At 34.4% G+C, this 19,830-nt stretch overlaps 1 protein-coding gene across 14 annotated transcripts in view; it reads left to right on the top strand.

The window, feature by feature from the left end:
- LOC135103632 (paired amphipathic helix protein Sin3a-like) overlaps positions 1-19,830 on the top strand; it is a 56,099-nt gene that overhangs the window by 22,891 nt on the left and 13,378 nt on the right. For 9 of the 14 annotated variants that reach the window (XM_064010160.1, XM_064010163.1, XM_064010162.1 and 6 more), the window contains 4 exons: positions 3,058-3,189; positions 6,693-6,836; positions 11,258-11,464; positions 15,269-15,414. In XM_064010160.1, the coding sequence (XP_063866230.1) occupies positions 3,058-3,189; positions 6,693-6,836; positions 11,258-11,464; positions 15,269-15,414 (629 nt within the window). The remainder of the gene's footprint in view (positions 1-3,057; positions 3,190-6,692; positions 6,837-11,257; positions 11,465-15,268; positions 15,415-19,830) is intronic. The other 5 variants (XM_064010173.1, XM_064010172.1, XM_064010169.1 and 2 more) reach the window with 4 other exon arrangements.

The raw sequence follows: 19,830 nt of genomic DNA, 5'->3' as shown, positions 1-19,830 counted from the left end.
TTTTTCACTTCCATACTCTCTAACATTTCATGCAGGTTGTGGTGAGCCATTCTTCAGATGTTTCTGGAGAATGCATCAGATTGACCAGTGACAGGATATATTTTCATTCACACCATTGACACCTTTAAGATCACCACCATAAAATGTCATTGATTATTATTTTTATTTCAAATATTGCTTCACATATAAGTGAATATATGGTATTTTGTTGGTAATTATGAAATTATGAAAAATTATGAAATTATGAAAATGCATCAACTACAATGAGTTTGCAAGATAGAGAGTGTCCTTACATAGTGGTACTTGTAATTTTGCCTTGAAAGTCGTGGGTGTGGTAATAAGCATCCAAGCTTTTAAAAACTTAAGTGATTTAGTTGATTGCTGGTCGAGATTGCTGTTGAAGGGATTTTGATGAATTAGCATGACTCCCATCATATACTGTATATGTGGATGGGCATAAGTGAGGCTACAAAGAATGAATAGTGCTGATGCACTTGGCTTTCAAGTTTGTCAACTGTTATGTCACACAGCACACCAAGAGCACATGTGGCCTGCTTTAGTTTTAAATTCTGGCTCAGATCCAGACTCGGAATGTGGTACATCAAAAATAGGCCAGCCAAGTCATACGTGAGTGTGGCTTATGGTAGGTTACAACAAAATCCACAGGATGTGTAATTTACCGTTAGCATTTGCAAATGAACATAAACAAGTGTGGCAGTAGCACTTCAGAAAATATAATCTATAGCAGCCTGATAAATTAATGTGAAGTTTATAGGCATATGTTTCAAATGCCTTCCATTTATTACCAAGTAAAAAAAAGGGGCATTTCAGAGCCAAGTAAAAAAGAATACTATAATTTTATCTCTTCCATGTCATAAAAGATAAAAGAAACGGTACAATATCACCAGGAATCACCTCCTACCTTTGTGTATTTCTGTTCCATTGATGATACTAGGCATCATGTCTTGTCTCTGCAAGTCTTTTAGAAAAATGTCAACCTGTCATTAAGATTGTTAAAAGAAGCTGAACAGATAACTCCTGGAATGTTACCATCACCCCATCTGTGTAAACATTCATGAATATTTATTTAACAGACCTGTCAAGCTTGCTTTTGGAGATTTCATGTAATTAATTTTTGCAGCCATACAAAGGTCACTCTTGCTTTCAAAAGAATTTACTAGCAGAGAATAATTTTAACTACTATCGATGTATTTAAGTCTTGGATGTGAGATAAAGACTATATATTTGTCCATAAACGATGAGCATGTTGTCATAAATGTGATAGTGATTTGAACTTCATTAAAGAATGTTGGCATGCAGTGGCACCAAAACTAATGCATAGATAAGCAATAGAAGAATTTGTCAAATAGTATTAAGTGGTGTATGGGTTAATGAATTCAGCTCACACCTGAGAGGTTAGTTTTTGAATCTTGAGCTAGGCAGAGAAAATTTTGGTTTGTCATCTTTCACACTAACCTTGTTCACCTAGTGGAGAATCAACTTGGGAATTGTTATACATACAGCAAGGAGCTGAAATCTTGCAATATTGTCCTCCTTTGTGTGTTTGCACTAATTACAAGAGACCAGAAGTTGTCAACAAAAATCCATAACATTCTCTCTCTCTCTCTCTCTCTCTCTCTCTCTCTCTCTCTCTCTCTCTCTCTCTCTCTCTCTCTCTCTCTCTCTCTCTCTCTCTCTCTCTCTCTCTCTCTCTCTCTCTCTTACAACATTTATCATCACAGTGGAAAAGAAGAACATAAAGCAAATTTGAGGTCCTGTCTGACTACACTAAATGAAATCAAAGCCTTATATCCATCAGGCTAAATCAATGGCTGTCAGCAGCTTTGTGATACCTCATCAGAAAAGCCTACAGAAACATCCACTAAAACACAGCTTAGCACTGAAAATTATTCCACCATCACCACCCGTAGGTAAAGTTTGATAATTTAGGGATTAAGCCCCTTAATCATTGGATATACCAGCCTGGCAACCACAATGCTGTGTAAACTTTTAGAATTGCTAGAGACTAGCTATACATTAAAAGAGGAACTCTTAGTTAACCTGTTCTGTTACATGTTTTTAAAAGATTATGGCAGCCCATCTCATATGCCACCCTTTTATCAAAGTAGTATATGTACCATTAAAAAAAAAAATAATAATAATAATAAAAAAATAAGGTATTTCAATGTTTATTTTCTAGTAGTTAGGAGAGGTCCATTCGTTTTTACAAGGCTTTGTGGATAGGGGCTTCAATATACATAAAAGTTTCATGATGCTCTGGAGTTTTTTCTTCCTCAGAATTATAAGAGAAATGTAAGCCCATATAGGATGTAGCAGAAACTAAGTTGAAATATGCAAGGGGTGTTTGTTCATGGTAAGGGTTTGATGGAACCTCATGTATTGGACAATATGGAGGTAACAATCAATTAAAAACCCTCTGCATGGGTAAATAGACTTTAGTGCAATGGTATCTGGGAAATCCACTCTTTTTGTAAGTGGATGATTGTGAATGATTTCTTTGAAATCAGTACGATAAACATGTTACTTAATGATCAGTGTAATATTCAAGTGGTACATGGTGCAAACAGAAAAGAATGTATTAAATGGAGGTATCATCTCCAAAGTTGAGATGGATCTTTACCCATGATGTAAGGTTCACGCTGCTCCTATGCTTTTCTTAATTCAGTTGGTATAGCCCCCCCCTGCATGCCTTTTTTTTTTTTTTTTTTTTTTTTTTTTTTTTTTTTTTTTTTTTACCTCATGTTCATATCCTTTATTGCAACGTCTTTAAAAGAACATTAAAGTTATTATCTCACATTTTTAGCTGCACCAGTGAAAATTTTATTTCCCTCTGTATATTTTCATATATTATAGTGCATTGATGTTTTTTTTTTTTATTGGACTTTTCATTATTGAAACTAAAATATGTAATTGTTTTTCATTAAGCTATAAATAATATTCCTTATAATGAACCTACTTCTTGGCTTTAACATACTAATATTTCCTTTAGAATCTGATAAGTTATGGTAGGGTGATATGCGGTGATTGTTATGGTAGGGTGATGGGCTGTCGGGCTTGGTGGAAGGTCGTACAGTGGGTGGCATTGGTGGGCTGGTGTCCCCTGGTAGTATAGGACCACCTCCATCAGTCCTGCAACATGTAACCACCCAGCCCCAGGTGCGCCATAAGGTATGCTTCATGCATTTGCTGTATACATATTTTTGCACTTGTCTTATGAACTTGTTTTTAAATATCTCACCCAAGTTTGCTTGAAATGTGTATCGTAAATGTACGTAATCAATATCATGCTAAAGATAAGATATAGAATGTAATAATTGGAAAGTAATTGCATGTGGCATAAATGTTGCATGACCCCTGCTCATAGAAGTTTTCTGCTGTGATGTTTCTGCTCACTAAGTTGGAAAATGTTAATTTGTCCTTTTAATTTACTTCCTAACTTAAGCAGCATTGTCAAAGTTTTCCATTTGCTTTGATATTTTCCAGCCACAATATTGTATTATTTTCTATAACAGCATTAGTTACCAAAATTAAGTTTTATTTATTTATTTACTTATACTTATTTATTTATTTATTTATATATCTAATTATTATTATTATTATTTTTTTATTATTATTTTTTATTCTTTATTTTTTATTTATTATTATTTATTTTATTTTTTTTAAGAACATTGCATAAAGATATTATTTCCTAATGAAATGGTTCTTATGGGAACATGTAAAGAAGTTTATTTGTAATTTTGTGTACATTGGCTCTTGTCCATCACATAGGTTCATGAGCCCATTGTGCTAAGGAAAATTTGTTTTTTAGTGAAGGGAGAATTAGATTCCCATAATACTTGAATCCAATTACAGTAGCACCTTATATTGCAAGTATACTCCATTCCTGGTAATGTCTTATAGTCCAATTTACTCATAAATCAAATCCATTTTCCCATAAGAATTAATAGCCATTTTTTCCATAAGAATTAATATAAACATCCAATCCATCTCATTGCCCAAGAAATATTCATGTCATTTTAAACAATATTATGTCTTAAAAACCAACAAACATTGAGCAAACAGACGCCTCATTCTTACTTTTCAATAATCTCCGTTTTATCTTTAATCATCTCCTTAGCACTTATTTATAACGTGGATCATATTTTAGCAATGTTAAGTTGTACCATTGGAAGTGCAGTCACAAAATTATATAGGAAAACACAGTACAACAGCAGAGATGCTGACTGTTAGAGACACATGTAGAGGGCAACAGGCAACAGAGCTGCAGGTTCTGTTGGGGAGTGAAGACCATTTAACATATGATAGTGGAGTGTGACAAGTACGAGAATCTGAGAAGCCAGCTTGTGACAGTAGTAACAGCCATCATTGGAGAGGGGGAATGGCAGAGGAGGTTAGGAAGAGGATGGAGGGATCATCACAGTACTAGGACTGTATGGAGATAAAACAGAGTCAGGAAAAATTATAAAATGCATTAAAAATTTTAAATACAGAATTGTGGGGGGGAAGGACAGAGGAAGCTATGTAATAGTGAAAAAGAATTAATGCAAGAAACAACAGAAGCTAGGGGGAGATGACTTAAGAAGCTTAACAAAATTAAACAGGTCATGGGAAAGGATTGCAACAGAGGACAATGCACACTGCATATAGGAAGAACCATCAGCTCTTTTCTACTTGCTTTCCAAGTTATGCTTGAACAGTAAAGCAAATTTTGCTCAGTTGCTTGATATTTATACTCATCTTAAGAATTTCCTGTCTACAAAATTTGTAAACATGGCTTTCATATACTTAGAACTTTTCAGACATAACAATAAAAGGTGTAAATACAAAGCAAATTGGGCATCATCTAACTGACTGACCTTACACATACAGGCAGTGTGATTAGAAGTGTTTCATGACATAGGAATGTGAACTGTAAAAAATAATCTTCCAGTTTGGAGGATATGCTTGCTGATTCACAAATACTCCGGTAAATCTTATCTTTGGATTTGACAAGCCATGCTCACACCACATCAAGGCCTGTGTTGCTGAATATTATTCTGGTATTGCCAATCTGTGTGATAAGTCCTGCTGATATGGTGGCCTACCTAGCAGTGTTTCTCTCTCTCTCTCTCTCTCTCTCTCTCTCTCTCTCTCTCTCTCTCTCTCTCTCTCTCTCTCTCTCTCTCTCTCTCTCTCTCTCTCTCTCTCTCTCCAGTGTATCTGTTTATGCTTTTAAAGTTAATAAGGTAAATTTTTAGTGTGCACCACTCCATTCTTACTTTTTTCATTATACATCAGCCACCCACAACATTTTAATGTTCCTATCATTGCATTCTTTTGTTTTCATTTCACCCTTGTTCATAACATTCTTGATTCAAACTGTTTAACATTTTGAGTTTCTAAAGCCATTAGAAGGATTTAAACATCACCATTCATAAACATGTCCAGCATGGTATACATGATGCATAGCAGTGTGTTGTCTTCATGGTGAACCTTGTCTTCATATCTTCTTCATGTGTAATGGTGTACAAACAACACTCTGAAACATTGTAATCTTATGTATCCCATTATTGGCTCCAGTTTGTCAATCCTTTTTGCAACATTATATAAATATAGATCTCAAACAGTTGCTGTTATTTTTCCCAGGGACACTTTCAATAAATGCAATGATGCAGATCAAATCACACATTACAATAATTTAGTAAATAACTTTCAGAGTATCATATGGTGTTTTTCCATCAAAGGCAACCTAAACCTAGACCACATCACATTTTGTCTCATTGTGTAAATAAGAATAGAGAGGGGGTTACTAAACTCCACACTCCATCTATTTTGATTGAATACCTTTTTTAATGTACAGGGAATACAGTGGCAATATTCTTCAGTTGGGAATGGTAGTGTTATTATAATGGATGAAGTTGCATGGCCATGCACAATCTGCAGAAAGGTTGTAAATCTTAGTAATGCTTGTAGCACATGATAAACAAGAGATGAAATGGTGGTGGTTTGTAGATTATTATTATTATTATTATATTTAAATTTTTGTTATATTTACATTTATTTGTTTGTTTGCTTGTTTGTTTATGTATGTGTGTGTGTGTGTGTGTGTGTGTGTGTGTGTGTGTGTATATATATATATATATATATATATATATATATATATATATATATATATATATATATATATATATGTGGAACATGAAGAAAGGGTTGTGAGACATTTAAGTGGCAACTCTCTCTCTCTCTCTCTCTCTCTCTCTCTCTCTCTCTCTCTCTCTCTCTCTCTCTCTCTCTCTCTCTCTCTCTCTCTCTCTCTCTCTCTCTCTCTCTCTCTCTCTCTCTCTCTCTCTCTCTCTCTCTCTCTCTCTCTCTCTCTCTCTCTCTCTGTGTGTGTGTGTGTGTGTGTGTGTGTGTGTGTGTGTGTGTGTGTGTGTGTGTGTGTGTGTGTGTGTGGAACATAAAGAAAGGGTTGTGAAAGACATTGAATTGAATTGAAAGTGGCAAATTGAATGTGATACACTATTCCTGATAGAAGATAAAAGCAGATTTTCATCCAAAAGGATGCAGTGGAGCGTTGCTTCCAAGTTCACAATCTTCAAGCATATAGTGGTTTTATATAGACATTAAGTCAGTAACCATGTAACCATTAAAACGTCTAATTCTTAATATTTCTGCCCTTTTTGTTGTTGCAGGTCGGAGGAGTTGCCAATGCAAATGTTGTGCACCAGACAGCAGCTGCTGCTGTTGGGGCTGCTGTTGCTGCAGCAGGGGCTACTCAGGGGACAGGCCAATTCCAAAGATTGAAAGTAGAAGATGCACTCTCCTACTTAGATCAGGTATTGTAATACCATACAGCAGTGGTTCTCAACTGGGAGGGGGCAGGGGCATGAGCACAGGACAGGAGGGGGGAAAAATCACAGAAAATCAGACTCACTGGCTATTAGTACAAAGGAGATGCAGCTATCTATCTATCTGATTCTGTCTATCTTTATATAGTGGCATAGTTGGGGAGGTGGTTGAGTGGGTGGTGCAGGGAGGAAGGGGTGCCCCAACTGCATTGAACCAGCTTTGTGGGGGCCCAGCTTGCAAAAAGTTGAGAACCCCTGCCATACAGAATTATCTTGATTTTGTGTGTGTTTAAATAAATACATTTTATGTTTAAATACTGTATTGATTGTACTCTGATTGATATATGTTGTAAATCTAAGCATTAAGAATGAGATAAATTTCCCCTGCATAAAACTAGCAAATTTATTATGCTTAAAATTTAAATTTATAAGTTTCATCATTATATGCATGGATGAAAATTCAGATTCTAGATTTCATCAGCAATTGAATTTATTTTGTTTGTTATTTTTAACATTTTTGTCATGTATTATTTTTTATAATATGTAAAGTAGAAAGTCTTGTGCAGCAAAGCCACGGAAGGAAGGGAGGTTTGCAGTCAGCAAGATCAGTAGAGCAGTTAGCAGAAGATGGCAAAGGATGCAACATTGTAGCAATGAGAGAGAGGCTGAAGACAGTCAGTTAAAGGATAGGAGTTGATAAGATGAAAAGTGTATGATTCCACCCTGTTTAAAATTTTAAAGTGGTATAAGTGCAGTCACCTTACATGTGAAGCATACTTCATACATGGACAGAAAAGGCCCCTGTACAGAGCTGTTGGGAGTGAGAAAAATTGGTGGAGATGACTCAGAACACCTAACTTCCATAGCTGGGCATGATAAAAAAAATTATCAAGATAACCAATAAATTGACAACGATAACCTTATTGGCAATAACAGATAATCGATAAATTTATCACCCAATAACTGATAAATTGATAAATCTAAAATTCTGATACTAATGATAGGTATATTGATATTTAAAAAAAATTATAAATGGAAATCTTTATTTTTATCTTTATCTTACAAAACTTAGAAAAATCTTTGAAAAAACTTCAAATTCAATGTTTATTCCATCTCTTCATTAATGAAAAATACTGTTGTAAGTAAAATAACTACATGTGATTTAAATTAAACCATCAGGACAGTAGTTTGAGGGATTAGACCAGTCGTCACCCCTCTTAGGAACATGCTGATTGTAGGCAAACTTCCAGCAAGAAGAAAAGGTAGATGTTGATAGGCTGAGTTGAAAGAGTTTGACTAGGCATGCTGCAAGGCAAGCATGGAAGCACAGTTTCAGAGAACAATAGGAGGGACCCCTTCAGGTCCATATGCCTTCTGAGAATTAAAGCCAGCAAAAGCATGGAAAACATCATTGCAGAGGATCTTAATGGGTAGCATGAAGTAATCAGAGGGTGGAGGAGAGGGAGGAAAAGCCTTGAATCATTCAAGGTAGACTTTTTAAAAAGCAAAGGTTTGAGTGAAGAGTTCAGCTTTAGAGATACATGAGATGGCTGTGGTGCCATCAGGTTGAAATAAGGAGGGAAAGGTGAAGTAAGGTTATTAGAGATGTTTTTGGCTAGGTGCCAGAAATCACGAGGGAAGTTAAATATTGAAAGATTTTGGCATTTTCATTTGATGAACGAGTTTTTAGCTAGTTGGAGTTGGAGAATGGGCGTAACATGATTCTGGGCAGAAATGTAAAGTGCATGAGACTCAGGTGATGTAATGCTCGAGTATCTTTTGTGGGCCACCTCCTAATCAAATATGGCATGAACAGGCTGAGTTAAACCAAGGTTCGGAAGGTTTAGGTCAAGAGAAAGAGTGAGAAATGTTTACCTCCTTGCCAGACACTATCAACTCTGTAATGTACTCAGCACACAGAGTCAGATCTCTGACACAGAAGCAGTTGTAATGTACTCAACACACAGAGTCAGATATCTGGCACAGAAGCAGTTGTCATTCCAAGGAAAAATCAGAATAATACCTCCCCAGGTCTTACTTATCAGAGATAAAATGCCCAAGGCACTTTGTCTTTGGGGAATCCCGAGAAGGGATTGGTGCGATAGGACAAGGTGTAGATGTGAAGTTGTGATTGGAGGAGCTCAACAGAGAAAATAGAGTGACAGCATAAGCATAAGTATTAGAGGTTAGGAAAAAGGTCAAGAATGTTGGTTGTATCTCCAAGACAGGAATATGAGTAAGGTGTCACACTAATTGCTTTAAGCCATGATGGATAGCAAAGTTAAAGCCTAGTTCAAAAGGTGGTCAGTGAAGGGAGAGGAAAGCCAAAGCTGGTGGTGAACACTGAAGTGTCCCAAGAATAGAGATCTTCACAAAAGGGAAGAGAATCAGGATTTGCTCCACTTTGGAAGTCGAATAGTCAAAGAATTTTTATTGTCAGGAGTTAGGTGAGAGGTATACAGCACACATCTCTGCAGTTCTAGCCAGGTGGTGGAAAACTCAGAAGATTTTGGACACGAGAGCAAGTTACGTCATTGCACTTGTTGATCCAGCATCCAGCTTTGGATTGAAAATGAGGATAGAGAAAGTAAAAGGGAACAGAGCATGGGTAGACACCTGCTTTTGATGAGGAAAAGATGACATTTAGTAGAGGAGAGATGGTGTTCTATAGATTGAAAATTAGATCTGAGGCTGTGAATGTTGCAGAAATTATTCAAAAGATTGAGAGGGAGGAATGTCAAGACACTTAGGGTCAATATCAAAACTGTCTGACCTGCTGACATTTGTGGTCCCCTCCCCAGATGAGGAGTCTGAGGCTGGTGTAGGAGTCACCTTAATGAATCTTGAATTTTGTGTGAAGGGTGTTTAGGCAACAGCAAAAAGTTTTCCCAAAATCCGTAAAAGAGGATGACCAAGACTCAGTAAGGAAAGCCAAAAGATCACCAGTAGAGCAGCCTTGATGGAACCCATACTGGTGATCAGATAGGTTATGAGGTGATAGATGTTTAAAATCTTCCTATTGAGGATAGATTCAAAACTTTAGAGAGACAGGAAATTTAAGCAATAAGACAGTAGTTTGAGGGACTAGAATGGTTACCCTATTTAGGAACAGGCTGAATGGAGGGAAACTTCAAGCAAGAAGGAAAGGTATATGTTGATAGAATTGAAAGAGTTTGACTAGGCAAGATACAGAGTAGTTTGAGGGACTAGAATGGTTACCCTATTTAGGAACAGGCTGAATGGAGGGAAACTTCAAGCAAGAAGGAAAGGTATATGTTGATAGAATTGAAAGAGTTTGACTAAGCAAGATACAGGCACGAAGGCACAGTTTTGGAGAACGACAGGAGGAACCCCATCAGGTCCATAAGCCCTCTGAGGGTTTAGACCAGTGAGGTCATAGAAAACATTATTGCGAAGGATTGTAATGGGTAGCATGAAGTAGTCAGTGATTGAGAGGGAGGAGCAAGCCCTGATTCATCCAAGGTAGAGTTAAGCAAAGGTTTGAGTGAAGAGTCCAGCTTTAGAAATAGATGAGATTGCAGTGGTGCGATCAGGTTGAAATACAGGAGTGAAAGATAAAGAAGGAAAGTTATTGGAGATGTTTTTGGATAGGTGCCAGAAGTCACAATGGGAGTTAGATCTTGAAAGATTTTGACATTTTCTATTAATGAAGAACAGACACTTGTTTAGGTCATGCTGATACAGGTTGGTCCATATGGACAAAACCTGTGTTAACTTTTATTTTACAGGAGATGAATGGGTCAGACTTGACTAATTTTACATTATTTATGTATATGTTCATATATAAACTATTTAACAATATGACATAGAAATAAAATTTGATATGTAAAATAATTATTTATTTATTTATTATTTATTATTTATTTATTTATTTATTTATTTGTTTTTATTTATTATTGTTATTTTTATTTTTTTATTTTTTTTTTTATTTATTTGTTTTTTATTATTTTTATTTTTTTTATTTATTTATATTTTTTATTTATTTATTTATTTATTTTATTTTATTTATTTATTTTTTTTTTTTTTGGGGGGGGGGCAGGGTTAATGCCAACACTGGTTGCGAGACACAAAGGGAAACATTCAGTGAGGTCACAGCCAGGTCATTGGTAAGTTCATAGCACCCCGATCCAACATGATATCAGTCCAGTGCTTGGAACCTTATCAGGAGTAATTGACATTTCGGCAGATGTCTTTTGCCTCCTCCAGTAATCCTTTCTAATGCAGTTATTGTACTTAAGGATACTTTTAGATACTTATACTTCCTATTTGTGCTATTAATATTGTCAATAATTTTTTGATAATGCAGGTAATGATTTTACTTTATTCTCTAATTTTCTTCTTTCGTTTGAACAGATTTTACTAGACCAATAATTTCACAATAATTTCAGGTGAAGCTGAGGTTTGGGAAGCAACCGCAAGTCTACAATGACTTCTTGGATATTATGAAAGAGTTCAAGTCACAGTCGATAGACACCCCAGGAGTTATCGCCCGTGTGTCACAACTCTTCCGTGGTCACCCAGAGCTCATTGTGGGCTTCAACACCTTTCTACCACCCGGCTACAAAATTGAGGTGCAAGGGAATGAGCAGGTGAAGGTTTGCACGCAGATGTTTTGTCTCCTTGTCTCCATGTAGTCATGTGCATTTACTTGTTTATTCATTCGTTTATTATTATTATTATTATTATTATTATTATTATTATTATTATTATTATTATTATTATTATTATTAATTTCAATACACATGTATAGAGCACTTTTCATAGTTCTGCTCTATACATTACATATGTAGGTTTCTAATTGGTGTTATATGAGACATGGGTTGTGCACTGAAATACTGTATTCATTGTAATGTTATTATTCTTTATTTATTTACTTTTTTTTTATGCCATTGTTTTGGCATTGAAAGAAGCATATCTTCATTATTTAATTTTGGTATGTTTATCAAGGTAATACAGAGCGTACATATTTTCTTTCACTTGTCATTGTGAATAATTAATTAGTTTCATTTATTTGCACCACATGGTCAATGATACAAGATGTTTTTATCTTGTGATTGCGAGATTTCAAGACCACATATATATATTAACTAAATATGAAATATAAATGCTCTTAATTCGGTAACCACAAAAGTAGTGAAATGTTTTATTTTGTTATTTACATATTTATTTTTTAATTTATTTTTATGTTCTTTAGATGAGCTGAGAGAATTTTAGGTACATAATTAAAAGAGATTCTATGCAAGACAAAAACTATAAAAGAGATGTATGTAAAGAGATTATCACAATGCAGTGCCTTCAGATGTACAAAAATAGATCTCCCATGTTCGGTGAACTAAAACTCGTGTATAGTTCTCCTTTTATTATTTTTTATGATCAAAAAGAGGGATTAATTACATTCAACAGCACCAGTGCTTCATGTTATTTTAATTTAACCACAACAAAAATACTTTACATAGATGCAGCATTAAGCTACATGTTCCTATATAAAACTGCTGTAGCAAATCTCTTGTGTCTTTTGGCTTAACATTCATGACTCAAAATTGGTGAACTGCATCAGCTTGCTTAATCAGTTCTGAATGCACTTGATATCTTTAACTTTCTTAATGTGTCATTGTAATGAATGGACATAACTAAATTATTGTACACCTTTTACTTCAGTAAAGTAATATTTTACTTGTTAAATAATCATAATTATATTTATTTTATACAACTCATTCTTATGTTCAGATCCATTCTGTTTGAACAATCAGGGGGATACAAACAAGGTCCATTTCATGTATTTTGATCATAATTGTTAAGTGAAGTCATCTTGGGAAGCACATTGACATGGTCCCCATTCCCTCTTCTTCTCAATCATCGTATGTTTAGTAATAGATGATGTTTCTAAAGAAATGTACCTGTGACATTTTTTCAATATGATAGACATTTGAACTGCTGGATTGTATAAATAATAAAAAAAAAAAGATAACTATGTAAAGCAAGTATGGATACAGTAAGTAGTCTAGATTTATTGTATGGCTATGAAATGAGTATGAGAAGAATATGCTCTGAGAGTTCCTAATTTGGTGTGATACACTGCATTATTCTTAGGGGAGAGGGAGAGCAAAGTAGTGTGTTTGGGATTGAGCTAATGAGAAAGCAAATTAAGCTATTTACTCAAGGCAGAAAGTGTACCAGACCAAGGTTGTGGCAAATGTAGGGATTATATATTTGAGAAACATTGATAAGTGTTTGGGATAAAGTTATTGCCAAATAATTGAACAGAAAATACTTCTCAAGGATGAATTAAATAAACCCAGAGTTGTATCCATGTTAAGGATCTGTGGAAATTTTAATGAACCAGCAGCTGTTTAAAGTATCTGCTAAAGGAAGTCATGCAAAATCTGTTTTCATTCAGTAAGAATAGATTTTTCAATTTATTTGTAGCAGGGTTTCCAAGCCTACATGACTGAGGAAGATGCACCTTCTTAAAAAAAAAATAAGCCATGGAATAACATAGAGAGCTTGGTTTTCTGGAGATACATGAGCATGTTTTTAAGCTGAAAAAAAATTTAAAAGATGGTTTCTCTATTTGGTTAACTAGAATTTTAAAATGCTCAAATGTACACCAGGCTGAATCATGCAGTAGGAATTTATTAGAGAAATGTAGATAAAAATAATCATTATTTTCATGATTGTGTGCACATGCACTGCCAACTCTGAAGAATAGAAAAAGAGGAGTTTCATTTTGGGAATGGGGATTGTTGAAGGTCAGTCAGTAGTCGGTAAATATGATAAATATAATACCTAACAAATAGTTGATAGCAAACCCTAACATTCAAGACTTGTTAGGGATATTTGTTCAGAATTTTTCCTGGGAATTCATGAGACCAAGCATGACAGCTGCAACAGTTTCATGAAATTTGACAATTTAGAGAATAACAGTTGCATCCTTACTTGAATGGAAATAACATAGTAGCAGCAATATGTAGTACATGCCTATATTAACACTTGGTGGTAATTACAGTTTTAAAATAGTATTATAAGATATCTAGTTGATTTGTAGTTATTCAGGCATGTTGTAATACAATGGACAGACATGAGAAGTAAAATGAAAGGTTATATCACATTTATCCAAAATCCAGGTTAGTGCACCTTATGTATAGCATCCACCATTTCAGTTTGACAGTATTTATTTTTATCTTGGGTTAATGTTTGCAGCTTAATTTGCTTTGCATTACACCATAAATATACATTAAAGGCCATCAATATGGAACTAATTTTAGTACATCAATCCTCATGGTCATATTATATACATTTCTATGGCATAGTTCATGAGCTGGATGGTTGAGAGTGTATAGGAGTAATTGGATGGTATTACACTTCTACTAACTTTAAAGGGAAGTTTGTAAAATCTGACCATAGGTGAAACTATTAAGAATCAATTAAGCCATGTCTTCAGATCAGATATTTCAAAAGCAATGAAGAATACAAGCTTGAAATTGTGGCAATTATTTAAATATTTGTTGATTCACTACATAGTAATGTAGCTATCATTTTCTTGAGTCCTTGTTAGGCACTTCATGCCATCACCTTACACTCTTCATTGATGTGTATAAGTTTGAAAATTTTGTTATTCCAGAACATTATTCCATCTTTCCTCTCTCGTGTATACTTTTCACGATAATAGTAAAAATCATGATTAATCTTGTCAGTATGGCCTTGATAGTTCCAGTTTCCCATGTCCCTAAATCAGCTAAATGCATGTTAGTATTGGTTTTGGGTCAATAATTGGTTTGTTAAGGATTTCCCAAAGGTATGTGCATATAGTTATTCAGTTAAAAATTGGTAACAAATTATTCTTCAGTGAATATATACATGATATACATAAAAAATATAGGATCTTGACTCAAATAATTTTCATTATAATTGGCAAGATAGAAGTTTCTTGGCTGCTTAGGTGACATACGAGTACATGTATAGGTTGATGTGACATGATTTCACACCTACAACAAAAAACATTTTGAATCCACATACATAACAAGAAAAGTTTTGAGAAGCAGTGTTCTGTTGAGACTCAGTGCCTTTTGCAGGGTTTGTACAGCCCTAGCTAGCCAACGACATTTTGTCATGTTATGGAATGTGCAAGTTATTATAATACATTGGATCTGAAAAGAGGCTGTGCCACGTTCTTTTCATTTTATTTTTTAACATGTTAAAAAGCTCTTTGATTTTGAGGAGACAAAATGACAAAGGCGTATGAACCCTGTTTTTATTTTATTGTCAATATATTCATGAAGATTTTATTAAAGAAGAATATTATAGTCTGGTAAAGACCTGCCAAAACTCAGCAGAACACTGTGGAAAAATCAACTTCTTACTGTCTTTGTGGCTACAGTTGTATTGTTTCTCTCCACTAGGTGAGCGTCAGTGTGCCAGGCCAACAGACAACAGTGGTACACACTCCACAAGGTGTTCATCACCACATTACTTCCACTCATCATCCACCACCCCCTCCAACTCCTGCTGTCACTGTGAAGCCTCCACATCACCCACCTCCTCAAAGGTGAGACTTGTTTACTAGTACAAGGGTCAAATATCTTAATATCATGAAGCTGACTGGATAGATATCTGAAATGTTGTAATCTGAGAAAACTTTTCCTCTATTTAAACAGGAATCATTGGATGCCTTTTACAAGTCTCGGGTTATTTCAGCATAGCACCTCAAAATGATTCACCAGTTTACTTATAAAGCATACAGTTTAATTAACTTTAAGAATTACACCACATGAACAGTTAGCTGGTGTGAAAGCGAGATATTCAGGATTCAAGAAGACCCAGAAAGTTTTGAAGTTATTCCAGTGAGGCTCCACATGTATATTGATGGTAATGGTGATCTATTGCCACCCATTCTTCTTTCCTGTGATTGTATATATAAATTTGGTAAAGGATTTTTACCTCAATGCATATGCAAGTAACTGTAGTGTGAAAACATCACTGACATTGATCAAAGCTAAGTTTTATTGAATGTTGTTAAAAAATATTTGATTATGTTATCTATACATCCATATGTATACTTATTTACTTAGGTAATTACTTATTGGAGTGGTTATTTTTTCCATAGTATATTTGTAATAATGAACATCTGATTGCCAGTTTCACCTGATTCTCAAGATTCCAGTTGTTGAGTTGCAGTAGTTTTGAGGTGTAAGCAACGCACTTTCAATCTGTTTACGAGTAGCTTGGAAAATTCACAGCCCCTTACCATAAGTACTACATCATAAATGTTTCACATACCCTCCAGTCCTTGTGCCACATTTCAGCCGTAATGTTTAGTTGGTCCCATATAACTACCATTATCCTCATTTTATGTATCAGTCTGCATGTCACTTCTATACATATTGTGTAAATAAGATAGTTCTTATTAAATGTGGATCTAGTGGCAGACTAGCCATTGTTTCCATTGTACAAGGACATGCGAGTCTCACACAAGCAAAAACAAGGCTTTCTCTATCATCATCAAGTATCGTGTTGAAATGGATCAACCTTTGTTGTCGTATTGAATTTTTTATTATTTCTATTGCTTTCAATTTTTTATAACTTTAAAATTTCATTCCAGGTTTTTTTAGTAACCATCCAATTGGCTTTATCTCCAAAATAGTGTGTGTTTGTGTGTGTTCTGCTTCACATTTCAGTGTCATTTGTCATCCTCTCCCTAACACAGTGTGACATTGTCACTTATTGCCTACTCTATTAATTTAAACATTTAGAGGGTTAGTTTTAGTTTTCTCTTCTTCAGTGGAATTCATAGTTCAGTATACAAGGTTGCTCCTCTAGTCTTGTCTTCTTTTAGTTGTGTCTATCTAGATTCACCCAGAAGCAGCTCATTGTATCATGAGTCATGTAATCATGAATTTCTAACTTTTTTCCCCCACTGTTACTCAACATTGAAATGCTTATCCACATTAATAGATGTGGTCTAGGGAAAAGAGATTTATAATCTCTGGTTGTTTGGGCTATCACTTGTGTAGCAAACACAGCCCTTGCAAAAAAGAGCAGTTGTAAATATATAACAATAATGATAAACAATGTTAGCACACTGGTGATAGATTAAGAAATGTTGTGCTGATGAAAGTAATTGGTGTTATTATTTTGATATGCAGTGGAATTTCAGATTCGTAACTGTTTGAATGCATTCATGCATTTGTTAGTTGTGTAGCTGAAAGATTGAAGGTTTATGTAGATCCTAAGGTGTGCCTTATAAATTAACACCATCTCATCCATATGCTACATTCATGTATTATAACTTAAACATTTTAATTCCCTTTGCTTATTATTAAAATTAGTGTTTCTTTGGGACAGCTTGTTAATTTTTTTCCCAATGAAGTTGCTAAAAATAGGTTAGGGTAATTCAAATGTTAGTTCATTTGGACCAAGGTAGAAACTGACCATTTTAAGATTTCCATCCTTCTTCCTTCCAGAGTTAACTTGCTAAGTTTCATGCACAACCATTGTGACAAAGACTTAATGTTCCCTTTTTATCATTTCCACTACAACACAGGCTTCATTTTAACTGTTTTTATCTTTTTTATTTTGTGCACTCAAGTTTTTCACTCAATGCTTTTACTTGTAAATACACATCATGTAGGGACAGGAATATCTTTTTGATTGTTTATTTTTATTTATCTATTTATTTATTTATTTATTTATTTATTTATTTTATTTATTTATTTATTTATTTATTTATTTTTTTTTTTGGGGGGGGGTAGAGTAATTATGAAGTAAAGAAAAGTTATTGGTTTAGGAGCAGATTCACTTTGAATATACTTAGTTCTCTTTATATCTTGTATTCCATATAGTTGAGTTTCCTGATACCAATCATTGAGATTCTTATTTTTGAAACTAGAGTTTGCTTACCTATTCCATTGAAAGTACTTAAGTAAAGATTCTAAATCATAGTATCAAACTCAAGTCATTGTAGTTACTGATAAGCAAAAAGGAAAGCTGTTTTACATTCTTAAAAGTACTTAAGTAAAGATTCTGAATCATAGCATCAAGCTCAAGTCATTGTAGTTACTGATAGCAAAAAGGAAAGCTGTTTTAGCTACTGTGTATTCTTCATTGACTTTTCATTTCAAGTTTGTTGGGTAAAGAATACTTTGATCTGAAGTGCCTATTGTTGATTACTTTAAAAATCCAAATATTACAATTGTCTGATCTTTATACAAAAATGTAGTTGGCATCAATAAGAGTTTTTCATGAGATAATGGATTGGTTGCATGGCAACTTTTTTTACAAACCAAAGGAAATGTGCTGAGTTAAAAGCCCTCAAAGTTGTAGAAAAATAAATGGATGGTGGCTCATGTGTGAGGTAGCTTTGATGTCATAACTCAGGTCTGGTGATCACCACCTAGTACAAGGTAGACTACAGCTGGGAATCTTGCATTGGTGATTCATTCTGTGATGTTAGAACACAACACTGCCCACACCAGAAGAAGGAAAAAAAATATAAAAAAATCATCTGTATTCTAATGTGATGGCATGCAGCATTCCATTGCCACACATGTAAAGCTCTTGATTCCACCCTATCTAAAAGAACAGTATGAGTGGAAACCCCTGACACACACACACACACACATACACAAAAAAAAAAAATGTGAAACATACTTCCATATGTGAACAGATAAGGCCCCTGTACAGAGTTAGCAGATGGGTGGGGGTTAGAAAACCCTGCAGAGACAACTCAGAACACTTAACTTCATAGAAGCTGTTTTAGCTAGTCTTGAGATGTGATGTTTCCAGTTTAGATTATAAGTAAAGGATAGACTGATTATTTTCAGTGTAGAAGAGGGTGACAGTTGTGTCACTGAAGAAAAGTGGATAGTTGTGTGGAAAGTTGTGTTGAGTTGATAGATGGAAGAATTGAGTCTTTGAGGCATTGAACAATACTAAGTTTGCTCTGTCCCAATTAGAAATTTTAGAGAGATCAGAAGTCAGGCTTTCTGTGGCTTCTCTGTATGAACTGTTTACTTCCTGAAGGGTTTGACAAAGAAAAGATGTGGAAAAGTGCAGGGTAGTATCATCAGTGTAGGAGTGTATAAGACAAGAAGTTTGGTTTTAATCATTGATGAATAATGGGAAGAGAGTGGGTGAATATCATAGTTAACAACTAGATTCATCATACCTGTTACATATTTTCTTTCCTCTGTGATTACTGGGTATTACAGCTGTTTAGATGAACACTAATACATAATTAATTATAGTGTTATCCTGCTGATATTGGTAATGTAAGATGCGTTTCAACATCTCAAAACACCAAATCACTGAGAAAGCTGTTGTAAAATATAGTATAAAGGGAGAGCACCTGAAATGTAAAATACAGTTGACTGCTACTAATGTAAACAGTATTCTAACAATTTACCTGTTAAGTCTGCTCAACAATCTTAAAGAAGAGGTCTGATCTCAAGTTTTAATACATAGGAAATAAATAATAAGAAAAACCTAACATTAGCTTATACTCCCCAGTCCCTCTTGAGCTATAAACTAACGAAATTGCATCTAACCAAACCTCCTAGCTTTCCATCACCTGTCATCAGACTCTCCAAGGATTATACTGTATACTTGATCTTCATATAAGTCTCAGCTTGCTTCTGTACTTCCTCCTTCCTATGACTTGAACTCTCTCAAGATTATTATTATTTATTTATTTATTTATTTATTTATATATATATATATATATATATATATATATATATATATATATATATATATATATATATATATATATATATATATATATATATATATATATATATATATATATATATTTATTTATTTATTTATTTATTTATTTATTTATTATTATTTTTTTTTCTTGGGCATTGTGGGGTTTGGAGGGGGAAAAAAAAATTATGGCAAAGTGTGAGATAGCAATAGGCTGATTTGGTAAGGATGATACCATACATGATTTCTTTGCTAATCT

The sequence above is a fragment of the Scylla paramamosain genome, chromosome 9 (assembly GCF_035594125.1).
Source record: "Scylla paramamosain isolate STU-SP2022 chromosome 9, ASM3559412v1, whole genome shotgun sequence".
NCBI lineage: Eukaryota > Metazoa > Arthropoda > Malacostraca > Decapoda > Portunidae > Scylla > Scylla paramamosain.
Note: the sequence above shows the minus strand (reverse complement) of the source record. Positions and strands in the feature narration are given on the sequence as shown.